The 20,450-nt window shown below is 37.9% G+C and overlaps 1 protein-coding gene across 1 annotated transcript in view; it reads right to left on the reverse strand.

Moving 5' to 3' along the window:
- Positions 1-362: 362 nt before the first annotated feature.
- MARCO (macrophage receptor with collagenous structure) overlaps positions 363-20,450 on the reverse strand; it is a 66,127-nt gene continuing 46,039 nt past the window's right edge. The window contains exons 13-17 of the mRNA XM_007494065.3: positions 5,200-5,244; positions 3,802-3,891; positions 3,287-3,304; positions 1,694-1,858; positions 363-731 (exon numbers count right to left, since the gene is read on the reverse strand). Coding sequence (XP_007494127.2) covers positions 601-731; positions 1,694-1,858; positions 3,287-3,304; positions 3,802-3,891; positions 5,200-5,244 — 449 coding nt within the window. The 3' untranslated portion in view covers positions 363-600. The remainder of the gene's footprint in view (positions 732-1,693; positions 1,859-3,286; positions 3,305-3,801; positions 3,892-5,199; positions 5,245-20,450) is intronic.

The raw sequence follows: 20,450 nt of genomic DNA on the forward strand, positions 1-20,450 counted from the left end.
GACCTTTCAGATTTTGCCCACATCCATCTCCAACTTAGCTCAATTGCAGTCAATTTAACTTTGACTACCAGACCACTTTGATGGTAGTATTTCTGGGCATACAGAAAGTTGGGGGAGAGAATTTTGAGACAAGAGCTTCGTAGTACCCATCTTGTCATGACACACAGACTGCCATTCAGTCTGCCTATGCATAGGACTTGTTCTGTTTTTCATAAAACCATGTAAAAGGAAAGGAAGCAACTTGCAGTTGGGACAGTTCTGGAGGCTTGGATCAGTTCATTGTCTGGGACCTACCTCTAGTCTAGGAATGGAGGATTAGCCTAACTTTTCAATGTTGATTCTAATCAAACAAAACACAACCATTGAGAGTGTCAAGCAGAGCTTTGTTTTCTTTTCTTTTTATTTTTCTTAAGGATCTTTCCAGAGTCAGAATATGGTGCTACAGGGTAAAGTCACTCACACACAGATATGCACGTGTATTTAACAAATGACATCTTGTAAGTGAAGCTAGTTAAACATCATTTAAGTAAGGACTGGCACCCAGGTTATAATTTGGACTTTGAGGAATTGGGGGACAAGATGAGATATTCTCTGGGACAGTCAGTAGCATGCCACACCAGCATCTTCACTGTGGCCACAATTATGAGAGCCCCAGGCATTTTTCTGGCATTCCCAGAGGGTATTTTCAAGTCCTGAGCACTCAACATTATCCAACCAAATTTCTCCAATACCTTTCAAATGACAACAGTGAAAAAGATAATTAAATCAAAGGCTTTCAATTCAGGACAAAACAACTCACAGCAGTCTATATATATATATAGATATATAGTGGATATAATGGCAGGATTATCTAAGAAAGCTAATATTGGAGTCCTCATAAAAGGTTTGAGTTTGGCCACATATCATTCAGCTGCTAAGTCCTATGGATTTTTCTTTCAAAATGTCTTTCCTTTCTCTTTCTCTCTCTTACCATTGCCACAAATTCTGCCCCAAACCTTGACATTACACATTGACTACTACAGTAGACTTTTACCGGGTTTTCTTGCCTCTAGTTTTTCCCACTGTCATCACCTCTGCCCTATTCCATATCCCCTTACATTCCATACCTTTTGCTGTGCTATGCACTACTCCCTCCTTCCTCCCCCAATACTTTCTTGCCACCTGTGGAAATGATACCTATACTTTGAGGCTTGGCTTAGGTTCTATTTCCTCCTTACAAATCTTCCTTGAGTACTGGAGGTCATAGTGATCTCTCCCTTCAAGAGCCCTTCTTTGCTGTTCTCCAGGTGTCCAGAGCCCTCATGCTGTATTCTAACTGTCCAAAATTACCTCCTGCATCAACTCACCCTATTCTTCCTTCCTTTCAAGTTCCCCACTATACGCATGTGTTAAAACTTCACTTCCATTTGGTGGCTAAGGGTTTAGCAGAAAGTCATCTGGTTAGTAGATTAAAATAATTAAAATGGGTGTGAATAGCTTTTGGACTTATCTTTAGGGGGGTAATGGTTTGGAGAAGAGCTTAATGACCCAAATGAAATTTTTAAGTAATGTGATATTGGGGGAAATCTTTTTAAACAAAAGTTTTCTAAGTCTTTGACTTCCAATTCATGAAAATCATTTTGGAATTTGTAATCCCTCAAATCGGTATCTGAGGAATACTGCCTCATCGGTTTGCTCTCAGTTTGTGACTTACCTCCTCCTGCACTGTATCCGTCTCCTCTGGAGTAGCCCAGCATACGACAGAAGACAGTGGCATCCTTATTGTCCCAGTCATCATCACATATAGTGCCCCAAGAATTTCTGTAGTAAATTTCAGCCCGTCCTCGAGTCCCTCCCCCTGCAATTCTAACACGGGAGTCTAGAGGAGAGGGGAAGGTAGAGAAGACATGCAAGGAACATGTGAGGAAACCTCTGTTCTGTCCCATAACAATACCCAGTGGGGCACAAAGACAGAAATCCAGCTCCTTTGGACCACAAAATAGTTTTGGTTTTACTGACACCCACTGTTCCCTGTACATTGGTTCTGAGACATTGTGTATGGACTTCTTGCATTTCTAACTCTTGCTACTAAATCTCTCTTGGCCACCTTCTTAACCTTTCAGATTTGGCATTCCTGGGACTTATGGGCTGACCCAGAGTGCCTTCTGCTTTACTCCAAGCATGACTAGGACCATATACTTCTTTCTCTGAAGAATTCTCACCTTCTTCAGCTTTATTCATTGCTCTTAATTACCACTATATTTTTGCTTTATCCACTTGAATTCAACTGTCACATTACATAACCTTGCTAAATGGATAGTGTCATTCTAAAGAGTATTTTTAAAAGTAATTATTTTAATAGAATTAGCTGAATCATATGTACTTCATACTTCTCTCAGTGAGCACTGCCTGAAATCAGTTAGCCACCCGCCCTCCCTCCCTTCCTTCTCCATTTTTTAATTTGTTGATTTATTTGTTTAAATTTGTCATTTCATTGGTTTAGGGATCCAGTTCCTCCTGAAGAAGGTCTCTCTGGCAGTGCAGATCATGAATCTGCCTTACATCTTATAGACATCTTTGATTAGGGAACCAAGAGATTAAGTGACCTACCCAGGGCCACTTAGCTAGTATATTTCAGAGGCAAGACTTAAGCCTTGGTTGGTCTTACTGATTCTGAAGTCAGTTCTTCCTTCATGGGATGGTACCCCTTAGAATTTCAGGGAACAAGCCTTCCAAAGGACAGTTACCAGATTGAATATTTGTTGGTCTTACAAATCCAGTCTGATTAGACTTGATCAATATCATAGAAGAAAAAAATGAAAAGAAAAAGAAATTTTCTGAATTGGAGGTAGAGATCCTCAACCAGTCCTCTGATATGTCTAGTATTTGCCAGATATATACCTGATTCCTGAAGGCAAAGAGCAATACTGTAATATGAGGGAAAAATAATCAAAGTTTTTTTTTTGGTAGCTAGCTTCCTCTCATCTCTGCCTGTTCTTGTACAGTGGAGACAATATTTCAAAAAGTCTGTGGCTTTTTTTTTTGTTATGAGCACTTCCTCCACCAACACAGATCTCAAAGCTTTTGTTTGAATGGTTTCCTTAATCAAATCCATAAAATGGTGACCAACCTTCTGTGGGTGAATCTCTGAGTCTCTGAGCTAGTATAAGATGATGGTTCATTGCTGGGTCTACCAAATGACTATGATTTTTGGGACCCAGAGCCATATCCAGGTCATGTTGCAATAATAGAAGATTTTAGTGTCTTCCTCCCCTAAAGGATAAATTAAGAAAAAAAATGGACATACCTTGTTGTCTTAGCTCACCTGTGATGAAAGAAAGAAACTGAGTTATTCTGAAGGCAAGTCATTCTGAGTTTTCTTTCTTTCCTGCAACTGCAATTGATTGGGGGCAAGGGAGGAGATAAAGTTCTCCCTTGTCCTGCCCAGGCATCTATCAGTGAATGGGATTAAATTGAAATGAATTATAGGAATTTATTAAATTTCCTTTGGAGAGACTTTCCAACTTATAACTATTCTCCACCTCTACCCCTAGACAAAAAAGATATGGGCTTAATCTTCAATACAAAAGATGTAGGTTAGATCTAAGAAAGAACTTTTCAGGTAATAGAAGGTGATAGGGACGGACTATAGAATCTTCTCCAGAGGGCATTGATTGATATTAAGCTGAGGTCCATCTGTTAAGGAGAGGTTGACTGACATCCTCCCTAGTGTCAGCACACACACACACACACACACACACACACACACACATATACACACACATACACGCGCCCGTGTGCTTGCGACAAAACCAGCCTTACCCTTCTGTCCTTTTTCTCCCTTGGTGCCTGCTAAGCCAGGTGCTCCTTTGTCCCCCATTCTTCCTTGGGCTCCTTTCTCACCTGGTCTGCCTACAGCAGAGAAAAGAGGTGGTAAGTGGTTCCTATCCCAGTATTTTTATCAGTTACCTAATGGGGCAAGATGTTGAGAGGGACAGGACAGGGTGAGAACTAGCAGGGACTGAATATTCAATTGCAAGAGATTTTTCAGTCCTGTGAGGTTCCTGCTGTCCTCAGATTCCACAATGAGGTAAAAAAGTGTGAGTGGAGTTTAGTAGGAAAAACACATATTTGGAGCCAAAAGACCTAATTTCAACCTCAGTAATGTCTCTTACTAATTGTGTGACCAATTCCTCTGGGCCTCAGATTTTGGTTAAATATTCCCAGAATCCTGAAGGCTATAACAATCTGTCAATTAAATTAGTTTAGCTGAAGAGTATCAGTAAAACTGGTTATTTGTCCTGATATAGCTCAAACTAGTCTGCTTGACCCATGGTCAAGTGATTAATGTACCCTATCATCCAGTTGCTTATTTTTCAAATGGTGAGACCATAAAAGCCCAAAGAAATCAGTGAGATGCCCTTGTCTCCTTGGTTATGTTCAGCTGTCTTGACTTCCATGTCTTTGTGGAGTAGCCCTAGTCTGAGTATGCTGTCTCCAGGCAGATGGGGAATAGAGCAATACTTCTGTAGTCAGGAAGTCTTGGGTTCAAATCTTGACTTAGATATAAGCTGTGTGCTCCTGACAAAATCATTTTAAGCTTTCTGGACCTCAGTTTCTCCATCTGTAAAATGAAGCCATTGGATTGGAGGACCTCTAAGGTTCTTTCTAGATCTAAATATATGATGCTATTTTCCTGGTCTGGTGGGAACAAGATATGGTGGTGCAGCAAACAGGTATATGAGTTTCAACGGTGAAAATGAGGTGATTTGAACAGAACCTTTTAGATCTGTGATTTTAGTCTCTTGCATAGTTGGTGAACCTAGTTACCTCATTTTATCCAAATGTAAAAGATTTGTATATATGCTAAACATTTTGCTATATTATAAAGCTCTTAACAGGCATTTGGTGATTCTCCATCAATACCTTCCATTCCTACCACATTCCATTTTGATGATGCATTTACATTATTCTCTTCCCATTGGGACTCCCAAAGATCTGTTGACTTCCTTGATGTCCCACCGTACTTGGGGCTGGTATAAGAACCAGAAGCCCTGGATTTCCATATATTCCTTTCAAGTCCATTATGACTTTGGGGAGAGAGGGAGGATGGAGAAAAGGGAGTTGCTGGTGTGTATTTCAAAGTCACAAAGACCTGCCATTTGAATGCAAAGACTCTTGTCATCTCTCTGAGAAATTAAAATCAAGCAAGTACTATACCTGCAACTCCAGCTTCTCCTTTTGTTCCTTTTTGTCCTTGACTCCCTAAGAGAAAAACCAAAAAAAAAAGAAAGGAAAAAGGGGAGAGAAGATAATAAAACTTAGATATTAGACACTTTTAATCTTAAGCCATCTTCTACTTATTGTCTGATTAATGCAGGAGGGAAGATACATTGGTGCTCTTGGATTTTTAAAAGGCCCCTTCACTTAGCATAAATGGAGACAAAATTGCAGATGAATACTAGCCTGTGTCTTCAAGTCCAACAGAACCAAACAGGGCTTTAAACTTTGGCTCTTCAGGCTTCATACTGCCTGCCTGAGCCTGGCTGCTATGCAGTAAGGCTTTTTTAAAAAAATAACTTTACTTATTTATTTGTTGTTACATTAAAATCTCCAGGTATCTTCTCCCCTCTTTCCCTTCCATGCACAAGAGAAGGCATCCTTTGACAAAAATATATATGTATATATATATAAAACCATGTCTTGCTTATCTCGATTTATCAGTTCTTTCCCTGGAGATGGACATATAAAAGTTATTCTTCAATTAATATTTCTAGTGTGTACCTTTTGACCCATTAAAACCACTATTAGGTTTGTTTTCTAAGATGATCAGGTAAAAGGAAAAGAACCTGTATATTCCAAAATAGTTATGGCAGCTCTTTGTGATGGCAAAGAACTGGAAGTCGAGGGAATGCCTATCAATTGGGGAATGGATGAACAAGTCATGGAATACAATTGTATGCCACAAGAAATAATACAAAGTTTAATCTGAAAAAAAAAACCCATGGAAAGACCTATGTGAAGTTATGAAAAGTGAAATGAGCAGAATGAAGAGAACATTATATGCTATGTAGGAATTCAGCAGTACTGTCAGGTGCTTCCCATGCACAGAACATTTCTGTTGCTAGACCCATAGGGAGGTACAAAGCTTAGGAACACAGGCATGGTTCTTGCTCTCAGAAATGACCGCCTAGTGAATGCACATAGCTAGCTATCAGGATATGAGCTCATTGATGACCAGAACAGTTTCATTTTTGGTCTTGTATTCCCAATACCTAGTATAGAGTCGTTCACATAGTGGGAGCTAAATAAATGCTTTTGGGGCACGCAGTAGCTATGAACACAATTCTACATGAAAGCACTGGACAAGTCCAAAGGGAAAGTCTGAGGGAAAACTTTTTATAGATGGTGGAATCAGGAAAGGCTTCCTCAAGGAGGAGACAGCATTTGAATTGGGCTTTGAAAGACAGGTAGGGATGCAACAGACAAAAGCGGGGAGGAAGACTTTCAGACTTAAAGAGGGGTTGAACAAATGTTTGCAGATAGGAGAACAAGGTATATTCTGGATACAGAAAGTAGAAATCAATGGGTAAAACAGAACTGAGTTTGTTTGTTTGTTTGTTTGTTTTTCATCATTCAGTCATTTCAGTCATGTCCAATTCTTTGCAATCCCATTCGGGGTTTTCTTGGTAGATCCTGGAATGGTTTGTTATTTCCTTCGCCAGCTTATTTTACAGACGAGGACACAGAGACAACAAGGGACACACAGCTAGTAAATGTCTGAGGCTAAATTTGAACATAGATTCTCCTGACTCCAGGACTGGCTTTCTATCTGTGGCACCATCTAGCTACCCCGAGGCAATATACAGTTTGCCATCTCATTCATAAAGAATGAAAGCATTAAGTCCCAAGATATGGTTTTTGATGGGAGTGGACATAGGGGACTCAGTCAGGACATGGCAGCCATTATGAGCTTTGGATGCACATAGTGGGAGTCCAGCAAAAGTTTGATTAATTTGAAGGATCTGTGTGCCCTATCAGGATTAAAGTCAAGAAGAGAGAACACTTTACTAGAGTACAGCAATTGTTTGTAGTTCTGGGAAGGATAATAATTTCACATTTGGAAATATAATTGTGTTAATATGTAAAAAATATTGACAGGGGCTTGGTCTCTACTGTGAGATAAAATTCATACATGATATCATTTACTAGGATTCAAGCCAGAAATAAAGACTGGGGAGGGACAGCTAGGTGGCTTAATGGACAGAGATCCAGGCCTGGGTCCCAATGTGATGACCCTTCCTCGCTATGTGATCCTGGAGAAGACCTTTAATCTCAATTGCCTACCTCTTACTGCTCTTCTGTTTTAGAACTATCAATAAGGGTTTTTTTAAAAAAGAGAAAAAAAAGATTGGGGCTTCTTAGTTCAAACAAATGATTAGCACCAACTCTAGAAATGCAAAATATCTAGTTACAGAATGAGACTTTGCTATTCAGGTTAGTGAATTTTTTCTTTCATTAAATGCCTTTTTAAGGGATCATAGTACAATTGTACTTCATGTGAGTTTAGACCTTCCAGGGAAAGTTTGTCATTCCTCTTTCCCAATTAGAGCAATTTTATGATAAGACTTTTAGATAAATGGTCTATAGTGAACTTTTTGATTTTAATGCAGATCCTGAGAATATTTCTGAATCAGACATAATTTTTGAGGATCATTTTTGTTCAGTATTTATTATTGAGATAGCATAGTACATTGAAAAGAGTCCTTGTTTGGGAGTCAGAACACCTGGGTCCAAATGCCACATCCATATCCTAAGGGCATACATAGGTCTAGAGCTGAGAGGGACCCAAGGGGCCATCTAATTTATTAGCTTCATTTTTCAAATGAGGAAACTTTAGGGAAATAAAATGGTTTATATGGTCACACAGGTAGTATCAGAGGTTGGCTTTGAAATCAGATCCTTGACTCCAGAATCAGTGCTCTTTGGCATACCATTATTTAATACACATGTAACCTTAGGCAAGTCACTTATCTTTTATGGGCTTCAGTTTCTCACCTGTAAAATGAGAGTTTTGGACTAGATGATTTTTAAGGTTCTTTCTGGATCTAGATTTTTGACTCTGTGACCCTAATATGATCCTAAATCTAGAAACATACAATTGTTGTTTCCACCTCACAGGGGTTAGGGACGTAGAACCCTTGCAATCTGGAAAAGTCTTGTAAACATTTTTGGCCCTTCCTTCATGCCGGAGAAGTATGCATTTTTTCTTTTTTCTTTTATGGGATGTTTACAGTTTTTTGGGTTTAGTATGTGTTTCTGAGTTTCTAAACTTTTTGTTGTCATCTTCTTGCCTTCAAATGTCATTTGTGACTTCCACAAAACTCCTCCAAAATTTCCATTTAATTTCTTTTTTAAAAAATCCTTACCTTTCATCTTAGAATCAATACTGTGCATTGGTTTCAAGGCAGAAGAAGAGTAATGGCTAGACAATGGAGGTTAAGTGACTTGCCCAGGATCGCATAGCTGGAAAGAATCTGAGTCCGGATTTGAACCCAAGACCTCACATCTCTAGGTCTGGTTCTTATTCTACTGAGTCAGCTAGCTGTGCCCCTCCCTTTAATTTCCTTTAATTTCTTATTGCCAACCTGTAATATATTGAAATTGTGATGGTAAAATATATACGTATATATATTTATAAATTCACACACACATATAAAAATAAAATCAGATATCAGTGAAAGGGACTATTCCTAGGACAATTAAGTGAACTGGCATGCCTTTGTTTTCTTCCAGAATTTATGTTCTACTGAAAGATTAATACCTTTTTACATAATGAAGAAAAAATCCATTTTGAACTTGGCCTGAGTTAATCAAAACTGGACAAACACCATAGTTCTTTTTGATTTGGGGAATACCAACATCCTGACATTGAAAAATATGTCTATAAATATCACTAGGAACAGATTACTAGATTGTAACATCAAGGCTAGTATCAACTTAATGTGGTCTTTCCAGGCTCCTGGTCAATGGGAAAACTCCACAGAAGTGTATTTCTCAGTCACCACAGGAGGCTACAGTTTAAGGATATTTGAATTGTTTTCACAACGGGGAATAATAAAGAAGGGATATACATAGATTTATGTAAAATTTAATTGCTGTGTGCCTGAATTTAGAAAATGTAATACTATCCTTATGCTGGTTGCAAGAATTAAGAACTAATAGATAAGCTAGTATTGAATGAATCTTTTTTTGGTAGCCTGGTTGAATGCAAATGGGAGTCATGATTTCTGAACCATGGAAATATGAAAGTATCTAAAATATCTACCTGTACAAAGTGTTCCTCTCCCCACCCCAATGGAGGAAGTGGTTCTTTGGTTGGATTTTAAAGGATGGAGAGAAATTCAATAGATAAAAAGGGGGAAAGGGGCTATTCTAGGATGTGAAAGTGAGAAATTGGGATGTGGAAGTGAGAAATTGCAGCAGAAGCTGGAGTGGCTGGGACTGATGACCTGTTATTCAAACAAGAGCATTCTATTTGGAATGTGACCAGGAGAAATGGTTGTAAGAAGGGGATCAGACCAACTGAAGTCTGAAGTCTTTGGCTTTGAAGGCAGAAAAGTCAGGACTCTCTTGGCTTTTGGAGAGTGAAGCCTGAAGGTAGTTTCTTGGCTCTTGGAGACTGAAGCCTGAAGGTGGTCTCTTGGCTTTTGGGACAGAAGAAAGAAGGACAAAGTCCAGCTCTCTCTGATTTGCTCTGTTGTGATTCAGTGACTGAACTTCCAGACCTGTCAGCCTATTTCCCCAAATTGATCTATATTCCACCATCCTCCAACCTAAGACTTATTCTAGTATTAGGGAAACCCCAAACCCTCTTTCCTTTCATTTCTTATCTTTCCTTTCTTCCCCAATAAACCTCTTACTTAATTTAGTGAAGAGAAAGAATATTTTATTTGAGACATCATAAAACTCAAGTTGAGTTGATTTAGAGAGACCAATAGAAGGATCAATAGGAAGGGGAGGTAAGAAGGGAGGGTGAAGGGAGGAAGAAAGGAGGAAGGGAGGAAGAATGGAGGAAGGGAGAAAGGAAGATTAATAGTCCTGACCTTTAGTTATCATTTACATTAAAATAATCTCTTATTACAAGGAATAGGGAACAGTGTAAGCAAAAACAGGAAACTATGAAACATTGTGTTGTGTGTGTGTGTGTGTGTGTGTGTGTGTGTGTATACACTCATGCACGTCTATTTGCTAGGAGAGGTAGATAGTGTATTTTGGCTGAGAGAATAAAAATGGAGAAATATAAGATGAAGCTGAAAAGGTAGAATAGCGTCAGCCTGTGGAAGGCTTTTGAATGCCAGGCTGAGAAATTTGAATTTTTCTTGATAGTTGCTAGGTAGCCATACTGAAAGTATTTGTATAGAAGTGACCATTTCCAGATTTTGGGGTGAAAAAGAAGATCTGCCAGAATTTGAGGGGGAAAGAAGAGAGGAGAGAAAACATGCAAGGGGACTATTCTAATAGCCTTGGTGTGTAGTAATGAGAAATTCATGAGAGTATTGACAACTGAAAGAGAAAAGACATAATAGAAATGTTATGGGGGTGAAATCAAGACAATTTATTAGATGAGAAGTAAGGTAGAAGGAGGAGTCAAAAAGTCCCATTGTTAATAACAAGAGAGACTGGATGAATGGTGGTTCCATAGACCAAAATAAAGAAATCAGAAGGTAGAGCATACTTTTATGGGGGAAAAAAGAATGATCTCAGTTTGAGCCATATGAAGTTGAAGATCTATGAAAAATCCAGGTATAGACATACTTCAGGTAGTTGAAGATGAAAATCTAGAACCCATTAGGTCTGGCTGGAGAGATCTTCAAAGAGTTGATTCTGTAGAAATTAATGAGATTTTCAAGGGAAACAGTAGAGGGCAAAGGAAGACTTTAAGGGAGCAAAAGAAACAGGAAGGGAAGGATGCTGAAATACAGAGAAAAGAGAAGATTCAATGGAAGTGTAGTCATAGAATAAAAGATTTATAGTGGAAGGCACATTAGAGATCAGTTTATCCACCCCATTCCTTTTACATATCAGGAAACAAACCCAAAGAAGTTAAGTAACTTGTCCAAGGTCACATTTTCAACAATGCCAAAAGCTATGAAAAGAAGGATGAAAATGTAAACAAAAAGTGAAAGAATTTGGTTTTAGAAAATGATTGGTGACAACTGGAGAGTAGTTTCAGTGGTATATTCACGGAAAAAAGCCAGGTACCAAGGAGCAGAAGAAACAAATATTGAGAAAGAAGAAAAACTTGATAAATTTTTTTTCAAAAAGTTTAGCAATAAAGTGGGGGTGAGGGATGAGACAATAGCCGAATGTTGCTGAAGGGTCAGGGAAGGTTTGTTATTCAAGAGCCTTGATCATTTTTGTAGTTAAGTAGGAAGAATATATTGGAAAAGGGGGACTGAAGATGCCTAAGAGGAAATAGATGACAACTGGAGAGAAGTCCTAGAGGAGGCAGGAGGAAATGGGATCAAGTGTGAGTAGTTATACATAACTTTTCTTTGAGTAGTAGAAGAGAGAATATGGACAGTAATTCTGAGAAGTTATGTAAAAAAAGAGAACTGAGGAAGACTTGTCAGATGACTAACATCTTCATAGAGAAGAAGATGTTAGAATCAAAGGGTCCTCTCTCAGTACTCTTTACACAGTGAATAAGAGCAGTCCTCCACTCACATGATATCCCTAACATGCCTCACTACATACAATCAAAGCTTAATAGGTATTTGTTAAATGAGTTCATTGTGACTAAATATTCAGATGTGGAACTGTGACTCCCTGAATGGAGGACATTGCAAAAGAGGAAAAACTGAACTAATGCAAGTGCCCTGATGATGCCAGGGGAGCTAAATTGAGAGCTGCATTTTTTAAAAAAAGAAAACTTAAAAAAAACAGGAGAAGGGACAGAGAAAGGAAGATAGAGAGAGCCTAGGTTATGATGACCTGGAGTGTTAATGATACCGCCTGCCAGAAGTGCTTGTGACCTGGCCAATGTGTTGATTTGTTTTGTTTAACTGTAGTTTTTGTTACAATGGAAGTGTCTACTGAGTGTGTGTGTGTATGACTGACTCACTTAGAAATGACTGATAAAATAAAGGTATTAGTAAAATAGTTTAATGTATCACATGATGTGTATAAAATTTCAAATCTGTGAGATTTCACGTATATATATTACATATATAGTGTTATACAAATGCCTGAGGTAATACAGTGGATAGAGAACTGGCTTGGAAGTCAAGAATGCTGCTTTTCAAATTCTGACTCAAACACATGCTAGCTCTGAGGTAAGACAATTAAGCTGTGACTCGAGGTAGATCATGTGCCTTGTGTATCTGTGTGTGCACGTATATGCTTATACACACACACACATCTCTATTATCTAGCATATAATTGCTATATTATATCTACCCAGATATGGTATGGGATCACTATATACATGAACATAGAACCCCTCCATATGTTTGTCTATTATACATGTGTACACATTCACGACATATTCCCACACATATATGTGTTCATGCATGTATATATACATATAACATCGGATAAATTTTGCCAGCTTTCTCTATATAGTGTATGCATATGATGTTTATATGTTTATGCATATAATTGTGACATAGATCTATATAATAGACAATGTATGGGTCTATGTATATATTTATGTGTATAAACACACATATTTAACATTGGATAAATTATTTAAGCTTTTCATTTGTATATACATAAAACATACATACACATGTTTGCATATATACATTTGGCATATATCATGATGTCTATGTGACATCTATATGACATATATGTATGTATGCATATTGGATAAATTACCTAACCTCCTCCTTTCCATCTCTCTTTCTCTCTTCTTCTTTTCCTCTCTCCATCTCTCTCTCTATCTCTCTCTCTCTTCCTCCCTCCATTTCTCTATCTCTCAATCCCCCCCTCTCTCCCTCCCTTTCCCTTTCTCTCTCTCTCATATACACAAAAACATTTGTCTATATCTAATTATGTCTATAAAATAGATAATATATGTGTATTAGATTTAGATCGTAATGTCACAGACCCTCCAATCCAACACCCTCTTTGTCTATATGAGGAAAGTGAAGCCTGGAGAAGTTGGGTGATTTATCCAAGGTCATAGAGGTAGAGTATCTGAGACAAAATTTCAATAGGTAGTAACTTCCCTTTTCACAGGGAGCAGGTTAATCTCAAAAAGGGCAATGAAAGAATTTTTGTGTTAAAAAAAAGAATTATATCAATTGGTTAAGGATATAATTTATTGTCTCTGTTATTGATGAACATTTTGATGACTAAAAGTGGTAGGAAAAGAATTTTGATTTAATAAACATTGCTAAAAGATGCAAATGAAAAATAGTTTTCAGATGGAATTTTAAAAGTTTCACACAGAAAATGATCTGTGACATAACTATAAAGACAAATCACTCTGTAGTAAGATATAACAACTTCTGTGTCATTTTTAAGTGAATAGTTTGATGGTTCAGAAGAGCAAGAGGAAAAACTTTTCAAAATTAAAAATGGGAATGACATGAGTATAAAGAAATAGTTTCAAGGACACAAAATAGAAAGGAAGATGATGTTGAGAAATTTGTGCTGTAGGGCATTATGGTCTTGAAAGATCCAGGAAATAGGAGGCAGAATCTGGGTTGTTATGGTGAAGAGATTGAAGACCCTGGTAGAAGACTTAGCAGATAGTGATAAATGTTTTATTGGAGTAGCTTGAAGAAAACAGCAACAAGAGCAGTTATCTGAAGGAAAAGTTAGCTGATTTCTCATTGACTGGACAAAAAGCTCACCTTCATTGGATTGGAGCTTCAGTGCCAGATATCACTTTTCAGTACCTTCTAGAGCTGAAGTAAGGAAAATCTCGAGATGTGTCTATTTTATTATTTTACAGTTCTCTTCCTCTCTGACTGGAAAGCAAAACTAAAAAAGGGAGAAGTTTGCAGCTGATGTATAGAACAAGATCTTGAGATTTAATTCAATAATGTAGAGTCCTGATAGTTGGCTAGAGTTGGCTAAGTTCAATTGCCTTGCCTATTGAAGCAACTTGAGGTCTTTTGTTGCAATTTCTGTTTCAATTTGAATGGACAATATAAAATCAGTGAGTGACTACAAGCTAGCTTTGGCCTATATTGCCTAGAAATAGTCAACCCAAAGAACTTTGCAATTCTTGGGCTTAAAGGGAACTAGAAATTACCAGGTAACACTTAAGTGGCAAAGTCAGAATCAGACCTAAGACCTTTGACCCTAAGACCAGCATGTTTCCCCCCCAAACATTCCCCATTTATCCTCACTGAACACTGAGGAAATGAGGAAGCACAATACCTGTCAATGGAGAATAAGCATGCACATGCATGTGCAGCCACACACAAACATATCTTTCTCTAGAAAATTTGAATTTTGTGGCCATCTTGAAATCCAAGTTTGGTCAAATACTTATTTTTCCTTGGCATCATGAAAAGGAAACAAACTTTTAATATTATGAATATGATAGAGTTGTTGCCTTAGAAACAGTGGCAATAGACCATTGGTAGAATAAAAGGCAGAAAATAATCTATTCATATTTGCTGAACATTTGAGAAAAATTTCTGATTATGAACCTGGTTACTTGTTAAGCAATCCCTTGAGGCAGCAGATCTCAAGCTACGATTTAGTAATTAGGGAGTATAGAGATAGGTATTATTAGAAATTAGATCGGAATCCAGTGTTTACTGGCTATAGGGTGAGGCTTTCACTCCAAGTCTTCCAATGATGAGGGATCAAAGGGAAGTCCATCAAAGAAGATGAGGAAAGAGCAAGAACAAAAGTTCAATTTAGGAGACCCTGAGCCGGATGCCTGTCTGGTTCAGACAAGGATAATGCAGTTTTAGATTTAGAGCTGGAAGGAAGTTTAGCAGTCTTCCAGTCTAAACATCCTGTTATACAGGTAAGGAGACAGACAGACACACAGAGATGCAGAGAGAGACAGACAGAGAAAGACAGAGAAATTGAGAAAGAGAGAGGAGAGGAAGAGGAGGGAAAGGAGAGAAAGAAGGAGGGAAAGATGAAGGGAGGAAGGGAGAGAAATTGCTTGGAGGATGGCTAGCTTTAGGAGAGGATAAGATGTTAGGAATCAAGTCCTAAAGGCAAAGGAGAGGACTTCTGGGTAAGCATGGCAGCAGTCTAGACAAGGGACGCTTCCTCTCCTCAGATCCGCCAATATAGATTACCTCAAAAGACCCAAAAAACCATTTTCATAAGAACGAAGGGACTCTACAGTAGGATGCAGCATTGAAGGTATGTGGGATTTGGGTATTTCCACACTATAAGGGGGGTGAAATAGCACCCACCGAAATGTGAGCTGATCTACCCTCCCCCACCCCACCTACGGAGTCAGAGTCAGAGGCAGCATCCATCAGAATCAGCGAGTGAGCGAGGGGCACCTCTGGAGCGAGCAAGGGGCAGCTCTAGGTCTTGGGAGCTGACGAAGACCACCAAGGACCTACCCCTGAGAGCAGTTACACCCAAAACCCTGGTGGGTGGGCAGGGGAGCACAGACCTTGGCACTCAGAATAATATTTTTTCATACAAAGATATACATGGGAAGGGGAGGGGAAGAATACTCTTATAAGAAGAGGACGAGAGTGCTAATAGATAATACTTAAACCTTTCTCTCAGTGAAATCAACTCTGAGAGGGAAGAGCATCTAGATCCATTGGGATCCTGAATTCTATTTTATCATACAGGGTAAGGGAGAAGGTAAAACTTAGGGGGTTGGGGGGGAGGGAGTACAAAAAGGGAGGGAAGTAGAGGGGGGGAGGGAACTTAACAGACTCTAAAAAAAACAAGAAGGGAACAAAAAGGGAGGGACCAGAAAGGGAAGCATATCAAGGGAAGGGATTAGAGGGAATGATTAAAAGTAAACCACTGGTTTAAAAGGATATAGCAAAAGAAGAAAGGACAGAACTAGGAGAGGATATCAAAATTCTAGGGAATTCACAAGTGACAGCCATAACTTTGAATGTGAATGGGATGAACTCATAAAACATAGACCAATAGAAGAGTGGATTAGAATCCAAAACCCTACCATATGCTGTCTACAAGAAACACACATGGGGTGAGTAGATACTCACAAGGTCAGAATTAAAGGTTGGAGCAAGATCTATTGGGCCTCAACTGACAGAAAGAAGGCAGGAGTTACAATCATGATATCTGACAAAGCCAAAATAAAAATAGGCCTGATTAAAAGGGATTGGGAAGGTAAATACATCCTGAAAAAAGGGTGTATAGACAATGAGGAAATATCAGTAATCAACATGTATGCACCAAATGGCATAGCATGCAAATTTCTAATGGAAAAACTAGTAGAATTGAAGGAGGATAAAGATAGTAAAACTATACTAGTGGGATACCTGAACCTACCACTAGCAAATTTAGATAAATCAAATAAAAATATAAATAAGAAAGAGGTAAAAGAGGTGAATGAAATCTTGGGAAAATGAGAGCTAATAGATATATAGAGAAAAATAAATAGGGACAAAAAGGAATACACCTTCTTTTCAGCAGCACATGGTACATGCACAAAGATTAACCATATACTAGGTCATAAAAACATGGCATACAAATGCATAAAAGCAAAAATAATAAATGCAACCTTTTCAGATTATATGGCAATAAAAATAATGATCAGTAAGGGTACATGGAGAGCCAAATTAAAAATTAATTGGAAATTAAACAATATGATCCTCCAAAATCGGTCAGAGAACAAATCATAGAAACAATTAATACTTTAATTGAAGAAAATGACAATGATGAGACATCCTTTCAAAATCTATGGGATCGTTCATATATCAATAAATTAGGGAGGGCAGAGGTCAATGATTTGGACATGCAAATCAAAACCTTGAAAGCGAACAAATTAAAAATCCCCAGAAGAAAACCAAATTAGAGATCCTAAAAATTAAGGGAGAAATTAATAAAATCAAAAGTGATAGAAATATAGAACTAATAAATAAGACTAGAAGCTAAAGGAGACCTCACCTCCAATGAAGAGGAAATTAAGGCAATCATTCAAAACTATTTTGCCCAATTACGTGAAAATAAACATGCCAGTCTAGGTGATATGGATGCATATTTACAAAAATATAAATTGCCTAGATGAACAGAAGAAGAAATAGAATTCTTAAATAATCCCATATCAGAAAAAGAAATTGAACAGGCACCAAATAATTGCTTAAGAAAAAATCCCCAGGGCCTGATGGATTCACAAGTAAATTCTATCAAACATTCAAAGAACAGCTAATCTCAATACTATATAAACTTTGTGACATAAGAAGCAAAGAGGGAGTTTTAACAAATTCCTTTTATAACACAAATATGGTACTGATTCCAAAGCCAGGCAGGTCAAAAATGGAGAAAGAAAACTACAGACCAATCTCCTTAATGAACATAGATGCAAAAATCTTAAATAAGATACTAGGAAAAAGACTCCAGCAAATGATCAAGAGGGTTATTCACTATGATCATGTGGATTTTACCAGGAATGCAAGGATGGTTCAATATCAGGAAAACCATCCACATAATTGACCATATCAACAAGCAAACCAACAAAAATCACATGATTATTTCAATAGACACAGAAAAAGCCTTTGACAAAATACAACACTCATTCCTATTAAAAATACTAGAAAGTATAGGAATAGAAGGGTGTTTCCTAAAAATAATAAACAGTATATATCTAAAACCATCAGCAAACATCATCTGCAATGGGGATAAACTAGATGCATTCCTAATAAGATTAGGAGTGAAACAAGGATGCCCATTATCACCTTTATTATTTAACATTGTACTAGAAACACTAACAATAGCAATTAGAGAAGAAAAAGAAATTGAAGATATTAAAATTGGCAATGAAGAGACCAAGCTATCACTCTTTGTGAATGATATGATGGTCTACTTAAAGAATCCTAGAGAATCAACTAAAAATCTAGTGGAAATAATCAGCAGATTTAGCAAAGTTGCAGGATACAAAATAAACTCACCTAAGTTTATCTCCAACATATCTTAGCAGCAGGAATTAGAAAGAGAAATTCCATTCAAAATCACCCTAGACAATATAAAATACTTAGGAATCTATTTGACAAGACAAACACAAGAACTACATGAACACAACTACAAAACACTTTCCACACAACTAAAACTAGATCTGAACAATTGAAAAAACATTAATTGCTCATGGGTACGATGAGCTAACATAATAAAAATGACCATCCTACCCACACTTATCTATTTATTTAGTGCCATACCCATCAAACTTCCAAAAAACTTCTTTACTGAATTAGAAAAAAAAACATAACAAAGTTCATTTGGAAGGACAAAAGATCAAGGATATCCAGGGAAATAATGAAAAAAAAATACAAAGGAAGGTGGCCTTTCAGTCCCAGATCTCAAACTATACTATAAAGCAATGGTCATCAAAACAGTTTGGTACTGGCTAAGAGACAGAAAGGAATATCAGTGGAATAGACTTGGGGTAAGTGACCTTAGCAAGACAGTCTATGGCAAGCCCAAAGATCCCAGCTTTGGGGACAAAAATTCACTATTTGATAAAAACTGCTGAGAAAATTGGAAGACGGACGGTATGGGAGAGATTAGGTTTGGATTAACACCTTACACCCTACACCAAGATAAACTCAGAATGGGTGAATGACTTGAACATAAAGAAGGAAACTATAAGTAAATTAGGTGAACACAGAATAGTATACATGTCAGGCCTTTGGGAAGGGAAAATTTTAAAAACCAAGTAAGACTAGAAAAAGTCACAAAATGTAAAATAAATAATTTTGACTACATAAAATTAAAAAATTTTTGTACAAAAAAACCCCCAAATTAGAAGGGAAATAACAAAAAGGGAAACAATCTTCATAACAAAAACCTCTGACAAAGGTCTAATCCACTCAAATTTACAAAGAGCTAAATCAATTGTACAAAAAAATCAAGCCACTCTCCAATTGATAAATGGGCAAGGGACATAAATGGGCAATGTTCAGTCAAAGAAATCAAAACTATTAATAAGCACATGAAAAAGTGCTCTAAATCTCTAATAATCAGAGAAATGCAAATCAAAACAACTCTGAGGTCTCACCTCCCACCTAGCAGATTGGCCAACATGACAGCTATGGAAAGTAATGAGTGCTGGAGGGGATGTGGCAAAGTCAGGACATTAATTCATTGCTGGTGGAGTTGTGAATTGATCCAACCATTCTGGAAGGCAATTTGCAACTATGCCCAAAGGGCGCTAAAAGACTTTCTGTGCTTTGATCGAGACATAGCATTGCTGGGTTTGTACCCCAAAGAGATAATAAGGAAAAATATGTGTACAAGAATATTCATAGCTGCGCTCTTTGTGGTAACCAAAAATTGGAAAATGAGGGGCTGCCCTTCAATTGGGGAATGGCTGAACAAATTGTGGTATCTGTTGGTGATGGAATACTATTGTGCTAAAAGGAATAATAAAGTGGAGGAATCCATGGGGACTGGAACAACCTCCAGGAAGTGATACAGAGTGAAAGAAGCAGAACCAGGAGAACATTGTATACAGAGACTGATACACTGTGGTACAATCGAATGTAAGGGACTCCTCCATTAGTGGCCATGCAGTGATCCTGAACAACCTGGAGGGTTGTATGAGAAAGAACACTATCCACATTCAGAGGAAAAACTCTGGGAGCAAAAACACCAAAGAAAAAACAACTGCTTGGTTACATGGGTCGAAGGGATATGGTTGGGGATGTAGACTCTGAATGAACATCCTAGTGCAAATACCAACAATATGGAAATGGATTCTGATCAAAGACACATGTAATACCCAGTGGTGTTGTGTGTTGGCTATGGGAGGGGAGGGAGGAATAGGAAATGATTTTTGAAACCAGGGAATAATGTTCAAAATTGACCAAATTAAAAAAAAATAACTTGAAAAAAAAGGCAAGGGAGAAATCTTTAATAGGGAAAGCTCTTTCTTTCAAAGGAATAAGAAGACTACTTGTCATAGGATGATAGATTTATATCACAGAGGAGATCTTAGGCCAAACCCCACATTTTACAAATGAGGGAACAGAGCCCCAGAGAAGTTAAACTTCCCCAGATAGTAAGCAACAGAGCTGGGATTTGCACCCAGACTCCCTGATTCCAGATTGGTTCACACTGGGCCTCTTAGACCTGAGATGAGGAACTACTAGACAGTCTTGAAGCCCAGGAGAAAAACCTATTCAAAGCATGGAGTAGAGGTAGATAAGAAAGGGACATACACACACACACACACACACACACACACACACACACACACACACACATTTTCCTTTTGTAAATTTGAATTTTTGTGGCCAGCTTGAAATCCAAGTTTGATCTAGCATGTGGATGAG

The sequence above is a fragment of the Monodelphis domestica genome, chromosome 4 (genome assembly GCF_027887165.1).
Source record: "Monodelphis domestica isolate mMonDom1 chromosome 4, mMonDom1.pri, whole genome shotgun sequence".
Lineage (NCBI taxonomy): Eukaryota > Metazoa > Chordata > Mammalia > Didelphimorphia > Didelphidae > Monodelphis > Monodelphis domestica.